At 43.2% G+C, this 16698-nt stretch overlaps 1 protein-coding gene across 5 annotated transcripts in view; it reads left to right on the top strand.

Moving 5' to 3' along the window:
* The window catches only part of ARSB (arylsulfatase B), a 138489-nt gene that overhangs the window by 60931 nt on the left and 60860 nt on the right, over positions 1–16698 (top strand). For 4 of the 5 annotated variants that reach the window (XM_037143695.2, XM_053664432.1, XM_053664433.1 and 1 more), the window contains exon 5: positions 12137–12380. The exons of the other annotated variant lie outside the window; for it this stretch is intronic. In XM_037143695.2, coding sequence (XP_036999590.2) covers positions 12137–12380 — 244 coding nt within the window. The remainder of the gene's footprint in view (positions 1–12136; positions 12381–16698) is intronic. 5 annotated transcript variants of the gene reach the window in all.

The following is a 16698-nucleotide window of genomic DNA, read 5'->3' as shown; positions in this document are numbered from 1 at the left end:
CACCACCAATTGGCTCTTCTTCCTTCTCTCCTTCTCCCCTTGGCCTCCCTATTCTCTGAGACAAAACAGTATTGAAATTAGGACAATTAATCACCCTACAAGTGGCCTTTAAGTATTCACGTGAAAAGAAGACTCACATATTTTACTTGTAATCAAACACTAGATGTCATTGAGCCGAGTAAGGAAGGCATGTCCAAAGCCAAGATAAACCAAAAAGCCAGGCCTCCTGCACCAAATAGTGAGCTAGGTTGTGAATGCAAAAGAAAAGTTCTTAAAGGAAATTAAAGGTGTTACTCCAGTGAACATACTGATGAAAAGAAAGCAAAACAGCCTTATTGCTAATATGGAGAAAGTTTAATGATCTGGATGGAAGATCAGACCAGTGACAACATTCCCTTAAACTGAAGCCTAATACAGAGTCAGGCATTAACTCTCTTCAACTCTGTGAAGGCCAAGAGAGAGGAGGAACCTGCAGAAGGAAAGACTGAAGCTAGCAGAGGGTTCGTTCATGAGCTTTAAGGAAAGAAGCTGTCTCCACAACATAAAAGTGCAAGTGGAGCAGCAAGTGCTTGGGTAGAAGCTGCAGCAAACTATCTGGAAGATCTCCCTAAGATAATTTATGAAAGTGGCTACTAAACAACAGATTAGCAATGTAGATGAAACACCCTTCTGTTGGAAGATGCCATCCAGGACTTTCACAGCCAGAGAGGAGAGGTCAGTGCCTGGCTTCAAAGCTTCAAAGGACGGGCTGACTCTCTTGTTAGCGGCTAATGCAGCTGTGAGTTTAAGTGTAGCCAGTGCTTATCTACCATTGTGAAAGTCCCTTAAGAATTATGCCAAATCTTCTCTGCATGTGCTCCGTAACTGGAACAACTAAGCCTGGATAACAGCACGTCTGTTTACTGAGTATTTTAAACACACGATTGAGACTTGTTGCTTAGGGGGAAAAAAAAGAGTCCTTTCAAAATATTACTGCTCATTGACAACACAACTAGTCACCAAGAGCTCCAGTAGAAGATGTACAAGGGGATTAACGTCGCTTTCATGGGTGCTAACACAACATCCATTCTGCAGCCCATGGCTCAAAAGGTAATTTCCACTTTCAAGTCTTATTATTTAAGAAATACATTTTGCAAGGCTAGAGCCATCGTAGATAGTGATTCTTCTGATGGTTCTGGGCAAAGTATATTGAAAACCTTCTAGAAAGTAGTCACCATTCTAGATGCCTCTATGGGAAAAAGTAAAAATATCAGTATTAACAAGAGTTTGGAAGAAGGTGATTCCAGCCCTCATGGATGACTCTGAGGGGTTCAAGACTTCAGTGGAGGAAGCAACTGCAGATGTGGTGGAAATAACAAGAGATCTGGAACCCAAAGTGGAGCCTGAAGGTGTGACTGAATTGTTGCAATCTCATGATTTCACGGAGGAGGAGCTGCTCCTTATGGGTGAGCAAAGAAAGTGATTTCTTGAGCTAGTATCTACTCCTGGTGAAGACTGCTGAATGACAACAAGGGTGTAGACTATTACATAAATTTATTTGATAAAGCAACTGCAGGAGTTGAGAGGCTTGACTTCAATTTTGAAAGATCTGTGGATAAAACGCTATCAAACAGCATCCTATGCTACAGAGAGGTCGCTTCTGAAAGGAAGAGGCAGCTGATGAGGCAGACTTCATTGTCTCATTCTAAGAGGCTGCCGCAGCAACCCCAGCTTTCAGCCACCACCGCCCTGATCACGCAGCAGCCGTCAGTGTGGCAGCAAGACCCACTACTGGCCAAAGGTGATCACTCGCTATAGATGGTTACCACTTTTTAGCACCAAAGTATTTTTAATGAAGATTTGTGCATTGTTTTCTTAGTCCTAGTGCTGTTGCACACTTAATGGACAGTATAGTGTAAGCATAATTTTTATGTGCCTTGAGAATCCAAAAATTTCATGTGACTTGCTGTATTGCAATATTTGCTTTGTTGCAAGTTGTTTGGACCTGAACCTGCAGTGAGGTGTTCCTGTGGTTGTTTTTATATAAGAAGGTAAAAATCTGTGAACTGAGTCCACAACTGAGGTACATATTACCACATCGACAATAAAAACAATCACAACAGTAAAAATGGGTCCACCTTCTGTTCCACCTGCAAAGAAACCTCAATGATTATATCCATCAAACACAGAACATCTAGCCATAATGCTCACACACATTGATCACAGACATCAGTCCGCAAACTGAGGCATCCAAGATGTGTAACTTGCTTCTTTTCCCCTCTGTAACTGGACTCGGTACTGCTGGGGTCCTAGTTCTGAGACTGGGTGGGGGAAGCCTGGTTGCAGTCCTTTCAGGTCATCTCGGTTCAACGCCACTTTGTTTCATCCCAAAGCACTGGAGCTGAGGGGAGCACGTGGTCCGTAGTCATCATCTTCCTCATGCTCCTGTCACCCACCTAGGCCTCGCCGCAGCCTCCTTGCCTGCAGAGACTTGGACCATCTTTTGCCACATCCAAGGAAAACCACTCATCAGCGGGACTGCCACCTCTTGCACACTTCGGTACTATAAGGGCCCCTGGGCCTGCAGTCACTGTCATCTGCTGCTGCCATACCACACTGGGCACAGGGACGTGCAGGGAGCCTTGCTGTCTCTAGGGGGATGAAGCACAGCTTATTTCCACCGTTGGGTCCCCACATCTATCATTCCCTCCAGCCTGGGATGCAGTCCTGGGGACAGGGCCTGGGTGCCTTAGGCTCACAACCTGTCTTCTTCCTCTGTCCAGCCCTCCATCTTCCCTAACTGGTTCTGAATGTTTGTTTAAGCTAAACCTGTTAGTTCAATGGTCTGCTGACGTCCCTTCCCTGAGGCCATACCCCCATTGTCCTAACGTCACAGGTGACCTGGAATTACCAGGAATGAGAAAAGCCCTGACTTGTGGTTTCTAAACACCATTCCAGTGGAGCTATTAAACACAGGAGGCAGGTTGCTTGACCCGTAAATAATGATCTGCTTTTAGTGTACAGGCTTAACTCTGCCGGGACAGTAAAAGCTTTTGTGTGCTTGTAGCTGTGACCTTTGCTAGAAGATGACAGGTGAAGGTGGTCACATTTTATCCATGTAGATAGGATTGGGGTCATAAATACTGACTATAAACCTTTTCCTAGGTCTAAGCAAACTATCCTTAACTATATCACTAGTCTCTTACTGCCTTAATGATACAGGGGCATCATTTTAACTTGTTAGTTATTGTATTATGCTTCATACAGTGGTATCCTTAATATACATCAGTGTAGGTCACCTAATGTTGGAAAAACAGGTATATACATTTTTAGTTTGTGGTCTGCTTTTAAATATTATATTTTCTTGTTCATAGTCTTTTCCCTTACCCTCGCGGTGGTCTCTACAGAGACCATGTCCATCAGTGTGCCTTTCCGATTTGCAGATTCTCGCCTGTCATAGAGTGAGGAAGCCAGCCGCCGTGCATTTTACTAGAGTCTTGTCTGAGACTAAGTGGGCCCCACGCCAGGATCTAACTGCAGAGACTTGGTGACGCCGGTTGTGGTCAAGGGCATTTGTTTTGATTTGTTTGACCATTTGCTCTTGTTTTTATCTCCCGGTTCATGGCCGTTCGGGAGACCCAGTTTCCCGGATACTGGGCCTCCCTCTCCTCACTGTGGATATGCCTCCATGTAACCTCCAGCCTCCTGTCAGGCACAGGGACCAGGCTGTTCCCCCATGTTCTCTTCTTCCCAAACACCTCCACCCCCAAGAGGTGGCACTGTCTTCCCCTGTGGGGATGTCCGGGGCCACCACATCTCTTCAAATCTCACTGTGTACCCTGATCGAGAAGGGGCACTGCCTCCCCACACGGTCGGGGGGACCCAGAGTCCACAGACTCGGTTCAATTTCACTTCAGCTTTGAAACGAATGTCATCTGGGGATCCAAAGCGAATCTTTTTTTTCTACCTTTGTTAACTATGCATTCCATGTTTAAATTCTTTTAACAAACTTCTTAATATTTAGGTGCATTGAGTTATTTTTGCCTTTGTCATTAAATGTTACCCTGTTGTTCTTCGAAGAGGATCGCACTGATCAATGTTATCGTGAGGTTTTTTGTCTCTCCCACCGTCGGACACCTGGGAACCCAGACACCCAGGCGCTCGGACACCCAGAGAGCCTTTACCATCGAGCAAACATCAGGGAAGGCCCCGGGGAACCAAACTGCCTGTGTGCTCAGTTTAGCTTATTGATTTTTCTGAGTAACCCTAAAAGGGTATCTTACTCTAAAGTGGAAATCCAATAAAATGTTTCTGCTTTAAGGGTAACTTGAAAACATTTAACTTGTATATTTGGAAACATAAAGGTAAATTAAAGTAGTTGTTGCTTGCTCGAATAGAATCCGTGAGCTTTCGCTAGTTTAATTCTCTGAAAAATCATTGAACTCAATCACCATCTTTCTCACCAGACAAGTACTTAGCGTGCTTGTTATTTGGAATCCAGAGTTCTCCTGTCTTCTGTCTCTTGATGGTATTTCCACTTCTCTCCTGCCATCCTTTGTCCTGACAGACTCTGCAGTGCCTCTGTGATACCTTTCCCATGTATCACTTCGTGATTGACATTCCTGACAGCTAAACAGCTGTTTGGTAAAAATTATCTGGCCACCTTAAACGGGGTTGAGATCTGGAAGGGGAGCCAAATTGTGACTAAACCATGGTACTCCCTCAGGGTATTGAGTAATTTTAGTTTGTTCTGAGATTCACAACTTTATTAGTAAAAAAAAAAATTAGAAATTCTTTCAAGATTAAATTGCAGGGAAAATAAAGAGGGCTGTAATTGTAAAAAAGGACAAACATACATGTATTTTTGCTGGTCCTAAATACTCCAAACACAGGGTTTCCATGGTATTTGTTATGGGTTCTAGAGTATCAGATCAAACCCAGCATTGCCCCTGTCTCCTAACACTCCAGGAGTGTTAGCTCACAACACTCGCTGTTTACCTGACAACTTTCATTTCAGGATCTCCAAGATCAGTGTCTACCTATGCTTCGAATTGGAGAAAGAAGTTCAGTTGTTTACCTACTGATACCTAGCAAATTAGGACAGTTTTCTAGTTCCCAGTTTGATTTTTACTTTTAGAGACCAAATGTTTTCAGTTGTTGGACAGATTCTTGAGTCTTTTTATCCCTAATAAATGTTAGGAAAGCGGAAACCCTGTTGGTATCTCACTATAACCAATGACATGAGCCCCATTAAAATGAGGAAATCTTTTACTACAACCCTACGTAATCTTTCTCTTTTTAATCTCCATTTTCCCCTTGCCCTGCATTCATCTTCCTTATCTTCGGCTCTTTTGGTGGCTGCGTCGGTTACGGGGGCCTGGCTGCCAACTTCACTGCACCAGCGCCCTGACGCCGGAGAAGCAGGAGCACCCCCAGTGCCTCCGATCGGGATGTGAAGCCTGATCAGTGTCAGACTGGCACTGGGGGCAGGGCATCTACTGCCTCAAATGCTGCAAACCATTTAAAACCTCTTCAAATGTTCGAATGAATGTTTGAATACAGATTCTGTTTTTTACATTTAATTTGAATCCCAGGCTCTGACTTTTGAACGCATTTGTTGATAACTGATGTATTTTATTTGAACTCATGGAAACAGAGAGGAGTCGCCCTGGCTGTGTCCCAAGAATAACAACAAAACCCCTCACAATTCATTTCTTGACTCTCAAGAAATTACCTACAGTACGAAGCATAGTGCCTGAGAGTGTGGCTGCGATACCTACCTACATCTGGTATGTGTTTCATAAACACCCAGATAGGCTCCTGTTTTGCTCCGCACACTTGGACGCTGCTGCTGGTGGTGGTTGTCACTAGTGAGAACGGCTGACGTTTGTCGAACTCCTGCGCCAGGCACTGCACTGGGGCGGGTATGGCTTTTATCCTTGTTTTTCAAACACGGAAACTTAGAGTGACCTTCCCAAATTCACAGGACTGATTTTATTTTTTTAATCCTCACCCAAGGACATTTTCACTGCTTTTAGAGAGAGAGGGAAGGAGAGAGAGCGAAACATCCATGTGAGAGAGAAACATCGATCCTTTGCCTTCTCCTATGCACTCCGAGCAGAGACTGAACCCATAACCTGACTGGGAATTGAACCCTTGACCTTTGGTTTATAGGACAATGGTCCAACCTACTGAGCCATACTGGTCAGGGCCCAGACTCACAGCATTTAACTCCTTTCCCTTGCATACATGCCAGCGAAATTAGAAATGTGGCAGTTGATATACTAGACAAAAATCACGAAAGTCATAAAACAGCTAGAAATTTTCTTTTTTATATGTAGTCATTTAGCTTAAGTTTTCCTTAAAAAAAACAGAGTGTTCTTAAAGCATAGTTAATTTAACATATTTAATTAAGCAGAAGCCTTGACACAGAATGTCCCGTCAGCTAATGTATAATTGACCAAGGCCCCAAGCCTCCTGTCCCCGTGCTGGGCGCCTGCCTTTCTGTGGGTGGTTGGCTCCGTCCTGTTATTCTGGTGGCAGCTCCTCCAAGAGGCCCAGTCACCACCTACCATGAATGGGGAGATCTTGCTTCTTTCTCCACCCATGCCATGAGTGGGGGGGAGCCCTGCCTGACCTGTTTGCTGCCAGCTAGTGTGGTCCCTGGTATACAGCAGGTGCTCCAGAAAGATTCGTTAGAGGGCTGAGTGAGAATTCTCTTCCAGGCCAGGACTGGTGCTTCCTCAACTGCTCTCGAACAACCCCTTTGATTTCATTGCAACTGACCAGGGGCCAGATTGGACAAACAACTCTAGTATTTGCTTAAATTCTCACAGGGTTCCAAGAGCTCCCCACTTGCCATTATCCTATAAAACAAGGAGCATCTGTGTGCAGACCAGCTCCCTAAAAGTCAAGGTCACGAAGTGGCTGGATGAAAAGCTCAGTAAAAACTGTTCAGTAATCAGGTAGTTTTTAGTGCCTTCAGTTTTTATTTGTAGAGACCTTTTCTCCACCCATTTATTTGTTCCTCTCAAATTTTTGAGCTCTCTCTTTGGCAACCTGTGCTAGGTCCTGGTAATGCATTGTTCTCACCCTTGAGAGGCTGAGGTGGAGGGGAAGATGAACTCATGAACAACTGATTAATACGCAGAGACGAGTGTATATAAGATAAGATACCAAGATAAGTGGGATAGATAAGTGTGTAAGCAGAAGTGCAGTGGAAGTACAGAGGAGAGAGAAAGACTTGGGGAGAAAGTGAAAAGTTCACCAAAGATGCGACATTTACCCTGGGATGCAAAATTTACATGTGGCAGGAAAGAAGGGGAAGAGCATATTAGGCAAAGGACGGAACATGTACAAGGACTGAGTCCACATGAACCTTCTATAACAACGGGGAGAAGTTAATTCTGTGTTAAGCACAGGGCACTTTTTATGGGGAAGGGCAGGAGTTGATGCTGTAAGAGTAGGTTGGTGAAGTGTGAAGGGTTTTCTGTGTTGGGCAGAAGTGTGAACTGTTTCCTGCTTGGAAAGCAGTCCGAGGTCTTTAAGCACAGGTGTGCCTCTGACGGCACCTGCGGTAAGTAGTCTGTAAGTTACCTCTGGAGGCAGGTAGGGGAGTGTTACATGTGTGGCGGTGGTCTGGATTAGAAACCCACTGGAAAGGTATACTTAGCAGAAATGAACGCACGTTAAATCAGAAATGGCTGAATGTAGAACAACAGGGAAAGAGAACATCAGGCTGTAAATTGAGTATCTGGGTATTCTCTCCGAGATCTTACCATAGAAGACTGAACGAACCTAACCCTTTACATGAACTACTAAGACACATGTTAACTCTCCAGTTTACATTTTAGTCATTTAAAAAAATTAGTCTAAAAGAAGCAACCATCATCAATAGTTCCTTTCTTGGACAAAGAGGCTTCTTGGCATTTGAAATCATGTCTGCTCGTCTGTCACGCTCACGTGGGTAGCCTCCCATTGAGAAGGAAGGCCAGGCCCTGGTACAGGGTTGCTGGAGTGATCCTTGCTTTTCCTCTGGGATCCCCAAGTCAGAGTGAGGGGGACGCCTTGGGGAAGCCCGGGTTAAAAGATCCCTGGGGGCAGTGGGGTGGAGATGTGTGTCGATGGCTCAGGGACCCTGCCACAGCCAAGCCATGACATTGCGTTGCCTGGGAGGGAGTAGTCTTAAAAACTGACGTCGTCACGGTTCCACGTCCGTTTTTATCAGCTGGATAGGGATGAGGCTTTGTTGGCATATACTTAATGCTTTTGCTCAGGTCTCTGGCTAAGCGATGTTTTTCCATGACTTTTTGACAGTTATTTTTATTCAATAATGTATTGCAAAGTGAGATTTACCATCTGTAAATGACAGCATTTGTTTTATTTTGACATTTCTTTTCTGGACTGCAAAGATTTTATAATTAGCTTTTTTCTCTGCCAAAAACATTGCTGAAAAACCATTTCCCTGAAAAAAAAAGTTTCATAGTTTCCTTTACTTGTTGGAGTCATCTTATTTGGATTTGAAAGTTTTTTTGTAAGTCAATCAGGAAATGAAACAAGAAAAATTTGTTTTGAAAATTAATTCTTAATAAGAACAAAAATAACTTTTGCCCAAAGAAAATTTAAGAAGGAAATGAAAATAAAACATGTTTGAAATTATGGTGGTTCCATTATCTTTTAAAACTTTTTTATTGAAGTAAAACTGGTATATAACAATATATAAGTTGGTATATGTTATATGAAACTGGTGCATAACACTGTATAAGTTTCATTGTAATTCAACATCTGTCTGCACTGCAGAGTGATCACCACCAAAGGCTAGTTACCATTTTATGCAATACAATTGACCCCTTTTAATTTATGGCAGATTTAAGTGAGCATTATGGGAAAACCCCTTTCTCTGCCTTTTTTCAAATGAGCTCATTTGATTCGTGCTGTTACTCTGGTCAGTTTCGTGTCTCACTCCTCGAGACACTGGGGAGACGGTGCTGGACCGATGACCAGCAGCTCCCTGCTGCTCAGAGGCCTGCGTCTGCAGTGGGTTCTGCTCCTTTCCTGGCAAGTGGCGGCCGTCAGCCCTGTGCTGCCTGTGGAGATGCGACACCCCACCTCCTTCCTGAAAAGTTGAATTGCCCTCTTCCTGTAGCCACGTCTGCAGTGGGCTCTGTGACAGGGGAGTCCCACAGAAAAAGTTTCAGGTGTGTCCGTTGCCAGCGCTTTCTCTCTGGAGTGCTGTCGGCAAAACGGGGTGGAAGCCACGTTGAGAACTGACAATAGCATGGCTTATCATCGCTAATGGCAAAAACATCACCCTGAGCTAATGGCAAAAACAGCCCTTCTCACTGCGTGAGCACCCTCCCCTACTACTGTGAGGAAACACCTTCCAGCTCCTACAGCAGCAGCGGCGGCCAAATTCTCCCTACAGGCTGGAGCGTGTTCCTTTCTGAGTCATACCTGAAGGGGTCGCTCCTAGAATCAGATTCCAGACGCAGCTGCCCTTTCCCCGTCGTCTCCACTCTTATTTCCACCACCATCACCACCCGCAGTTTTGTGTCGGGCACTAACAAATATGTGCAACTGAGAGAGACAGTTTATAATATCTCAAATATTTAAAATGGAGATGTCGAGCATCTTCTACAAGCAGTGGGTCAGTATTGTTTATTACAATCCGGGTGACAGAGCAGAATATCTTGCTGCCTCAGCCTTTCTTGTTCTCACAGGTAGAGGGTAGCATTCCTTTCCAGTGTATTCTTGCCATTCAACATGAACAGCACCTTCTTTTAAACTAATATGGTGGCTATGGGTGACATACTCTGAGAAGTAAAGGAACATGGAGGAATTCCTCTTTCTAAAAACAGTGTGCCTTCTTTTGAAAATACAGGTGGGTGCATGTGAAGTAGAATCTGTATTTAATACACTGGCTTGGGTGACTCTCTGGGCCTTGGGTTTTTGTCGAGAAGAGATGTGGGGTTTAAGGAGAGGTTCTTAAAAGTCCCTGACAGCAAGTAAGATTGATTGTCATCCACCTGCGTGTTGAAAAAATGTCACTTTCCTCTAAACCACCTTCTTCACAAAGCAGAGAAGAACTGAGACCTGGGGTGTGGAGGGCTTTCATCGGAAGCCTCCTTGGCAGCAGATCCTTGGACTTCTGTCCCGCCAGCAGCAAAGCTGCCTCTCCTCTGAAGGGAACCTTCACCTTGCCAAGCACCCTTGTGCTGCGTCAGGGAAGGGCGCACTCTGTGCCGAGGCCGACTGTGCGCGTGGGTCCCGGGGGGGCGTGGAGATCGCTGTGGCCCGTGGGCGTAAACCTCTCCCAGTGTCAGGAGCAGGACTCTCCGGGAACAGAAGCTGCCTGGAGAGTCACTCAGACCGTGTTTGAACCCCAGATTTGCCACTTACTGGCTTGTCCTTTTCTTTTCTGTTTGTGTTTTACTCTATTTTTTTATTGTTGTTCCATTACAGTTGCCCATTTGCCCCCATTCCTCTCTCCTACTCTACTTACCCCCACCTCCCACTGTCCTTTTCACATCTCTTTTTCTTTTAAAGCAACAATATTGTTATAATATTAGACTATTGGGGTTGTCATAAATATTAGCTACCATTTATTTAGTGTTTGGGTTGTGCCAGGTACCCAACCAAGCAACGATCATAAATGATGTCATTTAATTCTCACTGTAATACATGAGGTAGCAGTTAATTGATTTATTTGTCTATTTTTAGAGAGAGGGGAAGGGAAGGAGAAAGAGAGGGAGAGAAACATCAGTGTGTGGTTGCCTCTCACACGCACCCCCACCAGGGACCTGGTCCAGAACCTAGACACATGCCCTGACTGGGAATAGAACCAGTGACCCTTTGGTTCACAGGCTGGTGCTCAGTCCACTGAGCCACACCAGCCATGGCTCAATTATTGCCTCCACATTAAAGATAAAGATAATGAGGCAGCCAATTGCCTTGCATCACACAGCTAGTGTGTCAGGCTTCCAGTCTGTCAGATTCCAGATTCTGTGAGAGATACGATATTAAAGTGGTGCCAGGTGCATAGTAGGTGCTTACTTAACACATATTAGTTCTCTTGCCTTCCATGTGTATCCTGAGGCTTTGACAGATCTTAATTTCTGTGTTAGATTTTTATATGTGTCCGGTCCTACAGAGCAGGTCTGTATTACTGCCCTCCTGTGGTTCATTTGGATAACAGTGGATCTTAAAAATTGTTTAGTTGTAAGTATAATATATGTGCAAATAAGTGTTGTTTAAAATGTGTCCCTAAAGTCACCTAAGTGTGTGGCTACTTTTGAAGATAATACGATTCTACAGCCTCACTGCACAAGAAATATCACTTTTTACCTTCTGTGGGCCAACTTAATTTCTGACTCTGAGCCCTAAGCAGCTGGTAGGATACTTAACTTCAGTCACTGTTGTAACTTCTCTGTTGGCTTCACCAATGTCATCCATTCCTTCAGTTTTCTTGAAAGGAAACCCTTCTCTTCCTTGGCACAGCGCACCATGAAGCTTTTGGTCTTGCCATCACCCTTTCGGGAAGGGAGGAATTTTTCTTACAATTATTTTTTCCATCTGACTGTTGTGTTTACAGAGACATTTAGCCCACTGAAGACATCTTCAACTTTCACACTTAAGAAAGCATTCAAATTACGAAGGAGTAGAATGTTAGTTCAATAACCAGTTTAAATGTCAGAAAATTTTTCCAGGAGGAAAATAAAAAGGTCCGTTGTCCCCACCTGTCAGGAGCTTTAAGTCACTAAGTGAAACTCATTCAGAAGTTTCTTTCCATGTGCCAGAATGTCCCAGCTTACCTGGATTCACACCCTTCCGTTCCACCACATTGTACACAGGCATTTGAAACCTTGTGCATCAACTAGCACAGCGCTCCGTCCCAAGCAGGTACCCACAGGGGACGGCTGTTTTTCAGGGGCTGTATTCACAGAGGACTGATTGGTCCCCTGTCACATCTGTGTCACACTGCGGTCTGGTTATATCTGTGTGGTGGAGGGTACTTTCGGGAGGGAACAGGTTAGTTGGTACAGGAGAGGATTAGGAGGAATTATCTTCTTCAGTCCTTAAGCACAATTCAGTAAGAACATACATAGAAGTCTTTCCTTCTTAAATATTGTCCTAATGCCACCACCTAATTGTATTTCAGATAATGGAGGGCAGACTTTGGCTGGGGGCAATAACTGGCCCCTTCGAGGAAGAAAGTGGAGCCTGTGGGAAGGAGGCGTCCGCGGCGTGGGCTTCGTGGCCAGCCCCTTGCTGAAACAGAAGGGTGTGAAGAGCCGGGAGCTCATCCATATTTCCGACTGGCTGCCAACCCTCGTGAAGCTGGCTGGGGGAAGCACGAATGGTACCAAGCCCCTGGATGGCTTCGACGTGTGGAAAACCATCAGGTGCCCGCACATCTTCCTCTCTCCTCCCGGGACGGCGCTCTGCGGCCGCTCGCTCAGTCGAGTGAGGATGACAGCTTTTGTGTGAAAGTGGTAGTTCAGCTTACAAATAAATGATTTTTTTTTTTAAATAAATGCTTTTAGGGATATTGTAGATTTTTTTTTCATGTTTTTGAGTCATAGATCTCTTTGAGTCTAGTCTAAAAGATATGAACTTACAGGGGAAAAAAGATACTTAAATGTATGTACAAAAATTTAGATAGAATTTGTTTTTATGATATTAGACATTGACTACACTTTTTTTCCCTATGTGATTGTGTGTATTACCTGTTAGTGAGTCGGCCCCAACTCCTGGCAACTCTGAATGAAAGAGTCCATGATGCTCTGTCCTCAGCAGCCTGGTGCTTCTTTGATTGAATCAATCCAGCTTGTACTCAATCTTCCTCTTTTCCCGCTGCCTTGTGTTTTTTCACAAGCATCGTTGTCTTTTCCAGAGACCTCTGTCTTCTCATGATGTACCCAGAGTAGAATAGCTTCCATTTTGTCATTTTTGCCTCCAGCTTTGTTTGAGGTTTAATTTGCTTTGGGACCACTCATTTGTCTTTCTGGTGGTCCAGGGAATCTGTAGAGCTCTCCCCCAAATTTCAAATGAATTTTTTTTCTATCAGCCTTCCTCACTGTCCAGCTTGTGCACCTGTTGTAGTACTTGGGAGTACACTGGTGTAGATAATCTTAGCCTTGGTCTCTAATGACACGTCTTTGCTCTTGATGACCTTTCCTTATTCTCCCACTGCTGCCCTTTTGAGTCTCAGCCTTCTCTTGATTTCATAATCAGGAAGCTCACTTTGCCAAATGAGGGTACGCTTCAGTTGAGAACTAGTGGGATTCATTTGAATCATTTCCTCGGCTCTGAATTTACTGAATTTATCTTTGACAAAGTCCAAGTCATTGATGTTCACCCACATCACCGAATTTTGGATTGTAAGTCCAAATGTCAATCTTAAGATTATCTTGATCGGAAGTAACCTTTAAGAGTTTGGCAGGAGTTTGCTTCTGCCTGCAGAAAAATTGGAAAAAGTTTGGTCCCCGTAATTCCAGATTTGCCTAGTCTTTCTTTGGTGTTAGAAGAACTGAACTCATAGTGTCCGACCCCTTACCAAACAGGTGCCCTCCTTTCTTGAACAGCATACATCATCCAAGTATGTTAAAGTACTTGAACATACATGAAAAAGTACACATTCCTTTTCTACCTTAAAAAAAGTAAAATTGCTGCCCAAACTGTAATCCAGCATTTTAAGACTTTCCTCTGGAAATCCAGCAAATTTCCCTTAGTGAGTGAAGAACTGCTCTCATTCTGCTCCCCTTTTTTGATAAAAAAGATCCCAGAAAGTGACTTAGCCCCTGCCCCGATGAAGCTGGTGCCCCCGCAGCACGCGGCAAGCCTCCGGTTAGTGCCGGCGGCAGCACACTTGGCGCCCAGGCCTGCTGAGACAGAAAGCGGTCGGTCAGATTGGCATCTGGAGCTTCTTTTCCGAAGCAGCAAAAACAAGAGGACAGCCAAGTGCCAGAGACACTTGATCTGCGCCCCGAGTTCCGCAACTTTTTCCAGTCAGATATTTGCTCGGAAATACCATTTTCAAGAGGATGGTAGTTTTTGAAAATTTCAAAATGGTCTCATGAAATAGGAATGCCAGTAATGGAGGAAAAACAGAGTCAGCTGTGCAGAGAGCATCGGAAGTTTCACTGGCTGCCTGGTTATCAATTCCTCTTAGCCCTGCTGTAAGATATTAAAATGTCAGGAGAATGTCAGGGCCTCTGGAGTGGGTGACATTATTTGCAATAGAAGCTCCTTCAGCTGCTTCGGTTTTCCTTCTGTTCCAAGCCACTGACCACGTTTGTCATTTACAGGGGACATGGCTTCCCCAAGCTCTTTCCAGTCTGAAATGAGCCTTTTGTTTTTCAACTTGAGATGCAGCCTATCGGCTGTTTTCAAAGGATTCAGACTTTATGATGCTTCTTTTTTTTTTTTAAGTATTCTCTCTTTAATTAAACTTATCAACAAAAGCAGAGCCCTAATCATAATGGTAAGAAGGGCTTTTGTCCCCTCATCAATGGGAAACTGTTCTAGGTGATACAATGTGACTGTGGTGGCAGTAAAATACTTTCTGATGATGTAGATACATTTAAAACCTACTGTGACATTGTAAAAACTTCTTCCTCCTGTGGATTCGGCTTCAAGAAGAAAGGTAAAGGGAAAAGAAGTCACTTTTCACTCTACTTTCTCAGATACCATGAAGCCCAGAGAAGCAGAACGGTCAATAAGTCAAAGGCTAAGAACCTCTGAACTAAAGTGTACTTATTCCAAATATTACCAAGACAACTAGACTGATTATTGGGTAATTATTATTGATACTGATTTTATTAATATTGTCAGATAATATTTCCTCTGTAGTGGAAACTCTGTGGCCCCATGTTAAGTCCTTACCAGCCCAGGACCTGTCTCCCTGCCAGGGTTGAGCCCGCTGATGGAGCCGCTCTCGCAGTGGGTTAGCGCCACGCTGTTGTGGCCCTTGTGTTTGAAGCGTGTATTTAAATTCTTGGTGGAAATATTCTCCACCTCTGCCCGTTGTATTTCTTTTACCAGATTTTGCCGCAGATACATCTGATCAGTGCTCAGCTAAATACTCTTTAAGGAACCCTTTACAACTGTCTTTCTGTGCAGTGTTCTCTTCTCTGGCACTCTGTCCTGTAAACGGTAGCTCCCTCGGTCTCCCTGGACCCTCAGCTCTGTCTCTCCCACTGAGGCTGTGCTCCAGTTCCCTTCCCTGTACAGGGCTCGGGTGCTGTCTCAAGATAGGAAGCGAGGACAGTGGTAAGACTCACTTCCTTTGTTTGCTGTCAGGGATCACTGTCCTTTGCCTGAGATCCAGTGTTTCTGAAAACTGCTGTTTTATGTATTCTATTTTTCTTTGGGCTGTTTTAAGGAGGGGGTAAGTCCAGTCTGCCTCTCTCCTTGGTAAGACCAGTCCAGTCTACCAAGACTGAGCACTCTTGACTGGCAGCAGAAGTACCCAAAGAAAATTTTATTGTGTATTTTCCTGGTCGGCATTTTCCTGCTTATTTTCTACTTTCAAGTGTTTGATAATTCAGCCTGGCATTATATTTCAGCATTCCGAATACATTATATATATTATATATATATATATCTGTATGTTTAATTACCTTTAATATTACCAACACCCCTTTTATTGCATATCTTTCTCACTCTTCAGTTCCTAATTTTAGTTCATCTTTTGATTGGTTAGTTAATATTTTAAAGTAATTTCTAGTAAAAGTACATAAGTGGTGAGTTCTGTTAATCTTTGCATATGAAAAAAATTCATTACCCCAAACATAAACTTTTTGACAAAGAATTCTCGTCACATCTTTTCTTCTCAGCATTCTATAGATTTTGCTTTATTGTCTTTTGATAAGTATTATTACAACAAAATGTAACAACAGTTCTACCTACAAACAAAAAGGAGAATTTTTTCCTTTATTCTTTTATCTATATGAAAAGATGAATACTATATGCCTTAAATTTATACAGTGATGCATGTCAATTATTTCTTAGTAAAACAAAAAGAATTTTAATCTTCTTTAAAACCTTAAAAAAATCTGAGATTGCAGTCTTGCTCTCTGGCAAGGTAGACGTTACATCAAAATTATTGGTAAGTATAATGGTTGGAATGCTGCAAATGGTGATTTCCTTTTTTTGACCCATATATTTCAAAGTATGTTGCTTAATTTCCAAATATTTCAGATTTTCTCTAATGATATTGATGATTTCTAGTTTAATTCAGTTTTGGTCAGGGAACATACTTCTTCTTACTTCAATTCTTTTAAATTTGAGACTTGGTGTCTTTCTTGGTGTCTGCCATGTGGACTTGAAAAGAATGTGTATTCTGTACTTGCTAGGTACTGTGTTAAATTTTGCTTTATGACGCAGTCAGAAAATATTTTCTTTTAGTAGATGAGTTTATATCTGTTGCCCTGGCTGGTACTTTCATTCTTAGCTTTGTCATATTGTTTTGTGTTATATTTACTTTTATCTTTGACCTTTCATTTGTTAGTTCTTTTAATATTTAGAATGACTCATATTTTATTCCAGTGTTCACCATTATACTAATATCTTTATATAATTCTCTAAGTCTTTTTCTTTTATTTTAAAAACGTAAGTTCTACATTTGGTTTGTTAGCTTTAAATGGCATCTTTGACTATAGGAACATCAACTAGCTTATCCAGCTTTATCCTTTCTCCCGCCCTTGCCTGCCAGTTTTA

This window comes from Artibeus jamaicensis, unplaced genomic scaffold (assembly GCF_021234435.1).
Source record: "Artibeus jamaicensis isolate MK-2021 breed Jamaican fruit bat unplaced genomic scaffold, CSHL_Jam_final contig_373, whole genome shotgun sequence".
Classification (NCBI taxonomy): domain Eukaryota; kingdom Metazoa; phylum Chordata; class Mammalia; order Chiroptera; family Phyllostomidae; genus Artibeus; species Artibeus jamaicensis.
The sequence above is the reverse complement of the archived record's forward strand: the minus strand, read 5'-3'. Positions and strand labels throughout refer to the sequence as shown.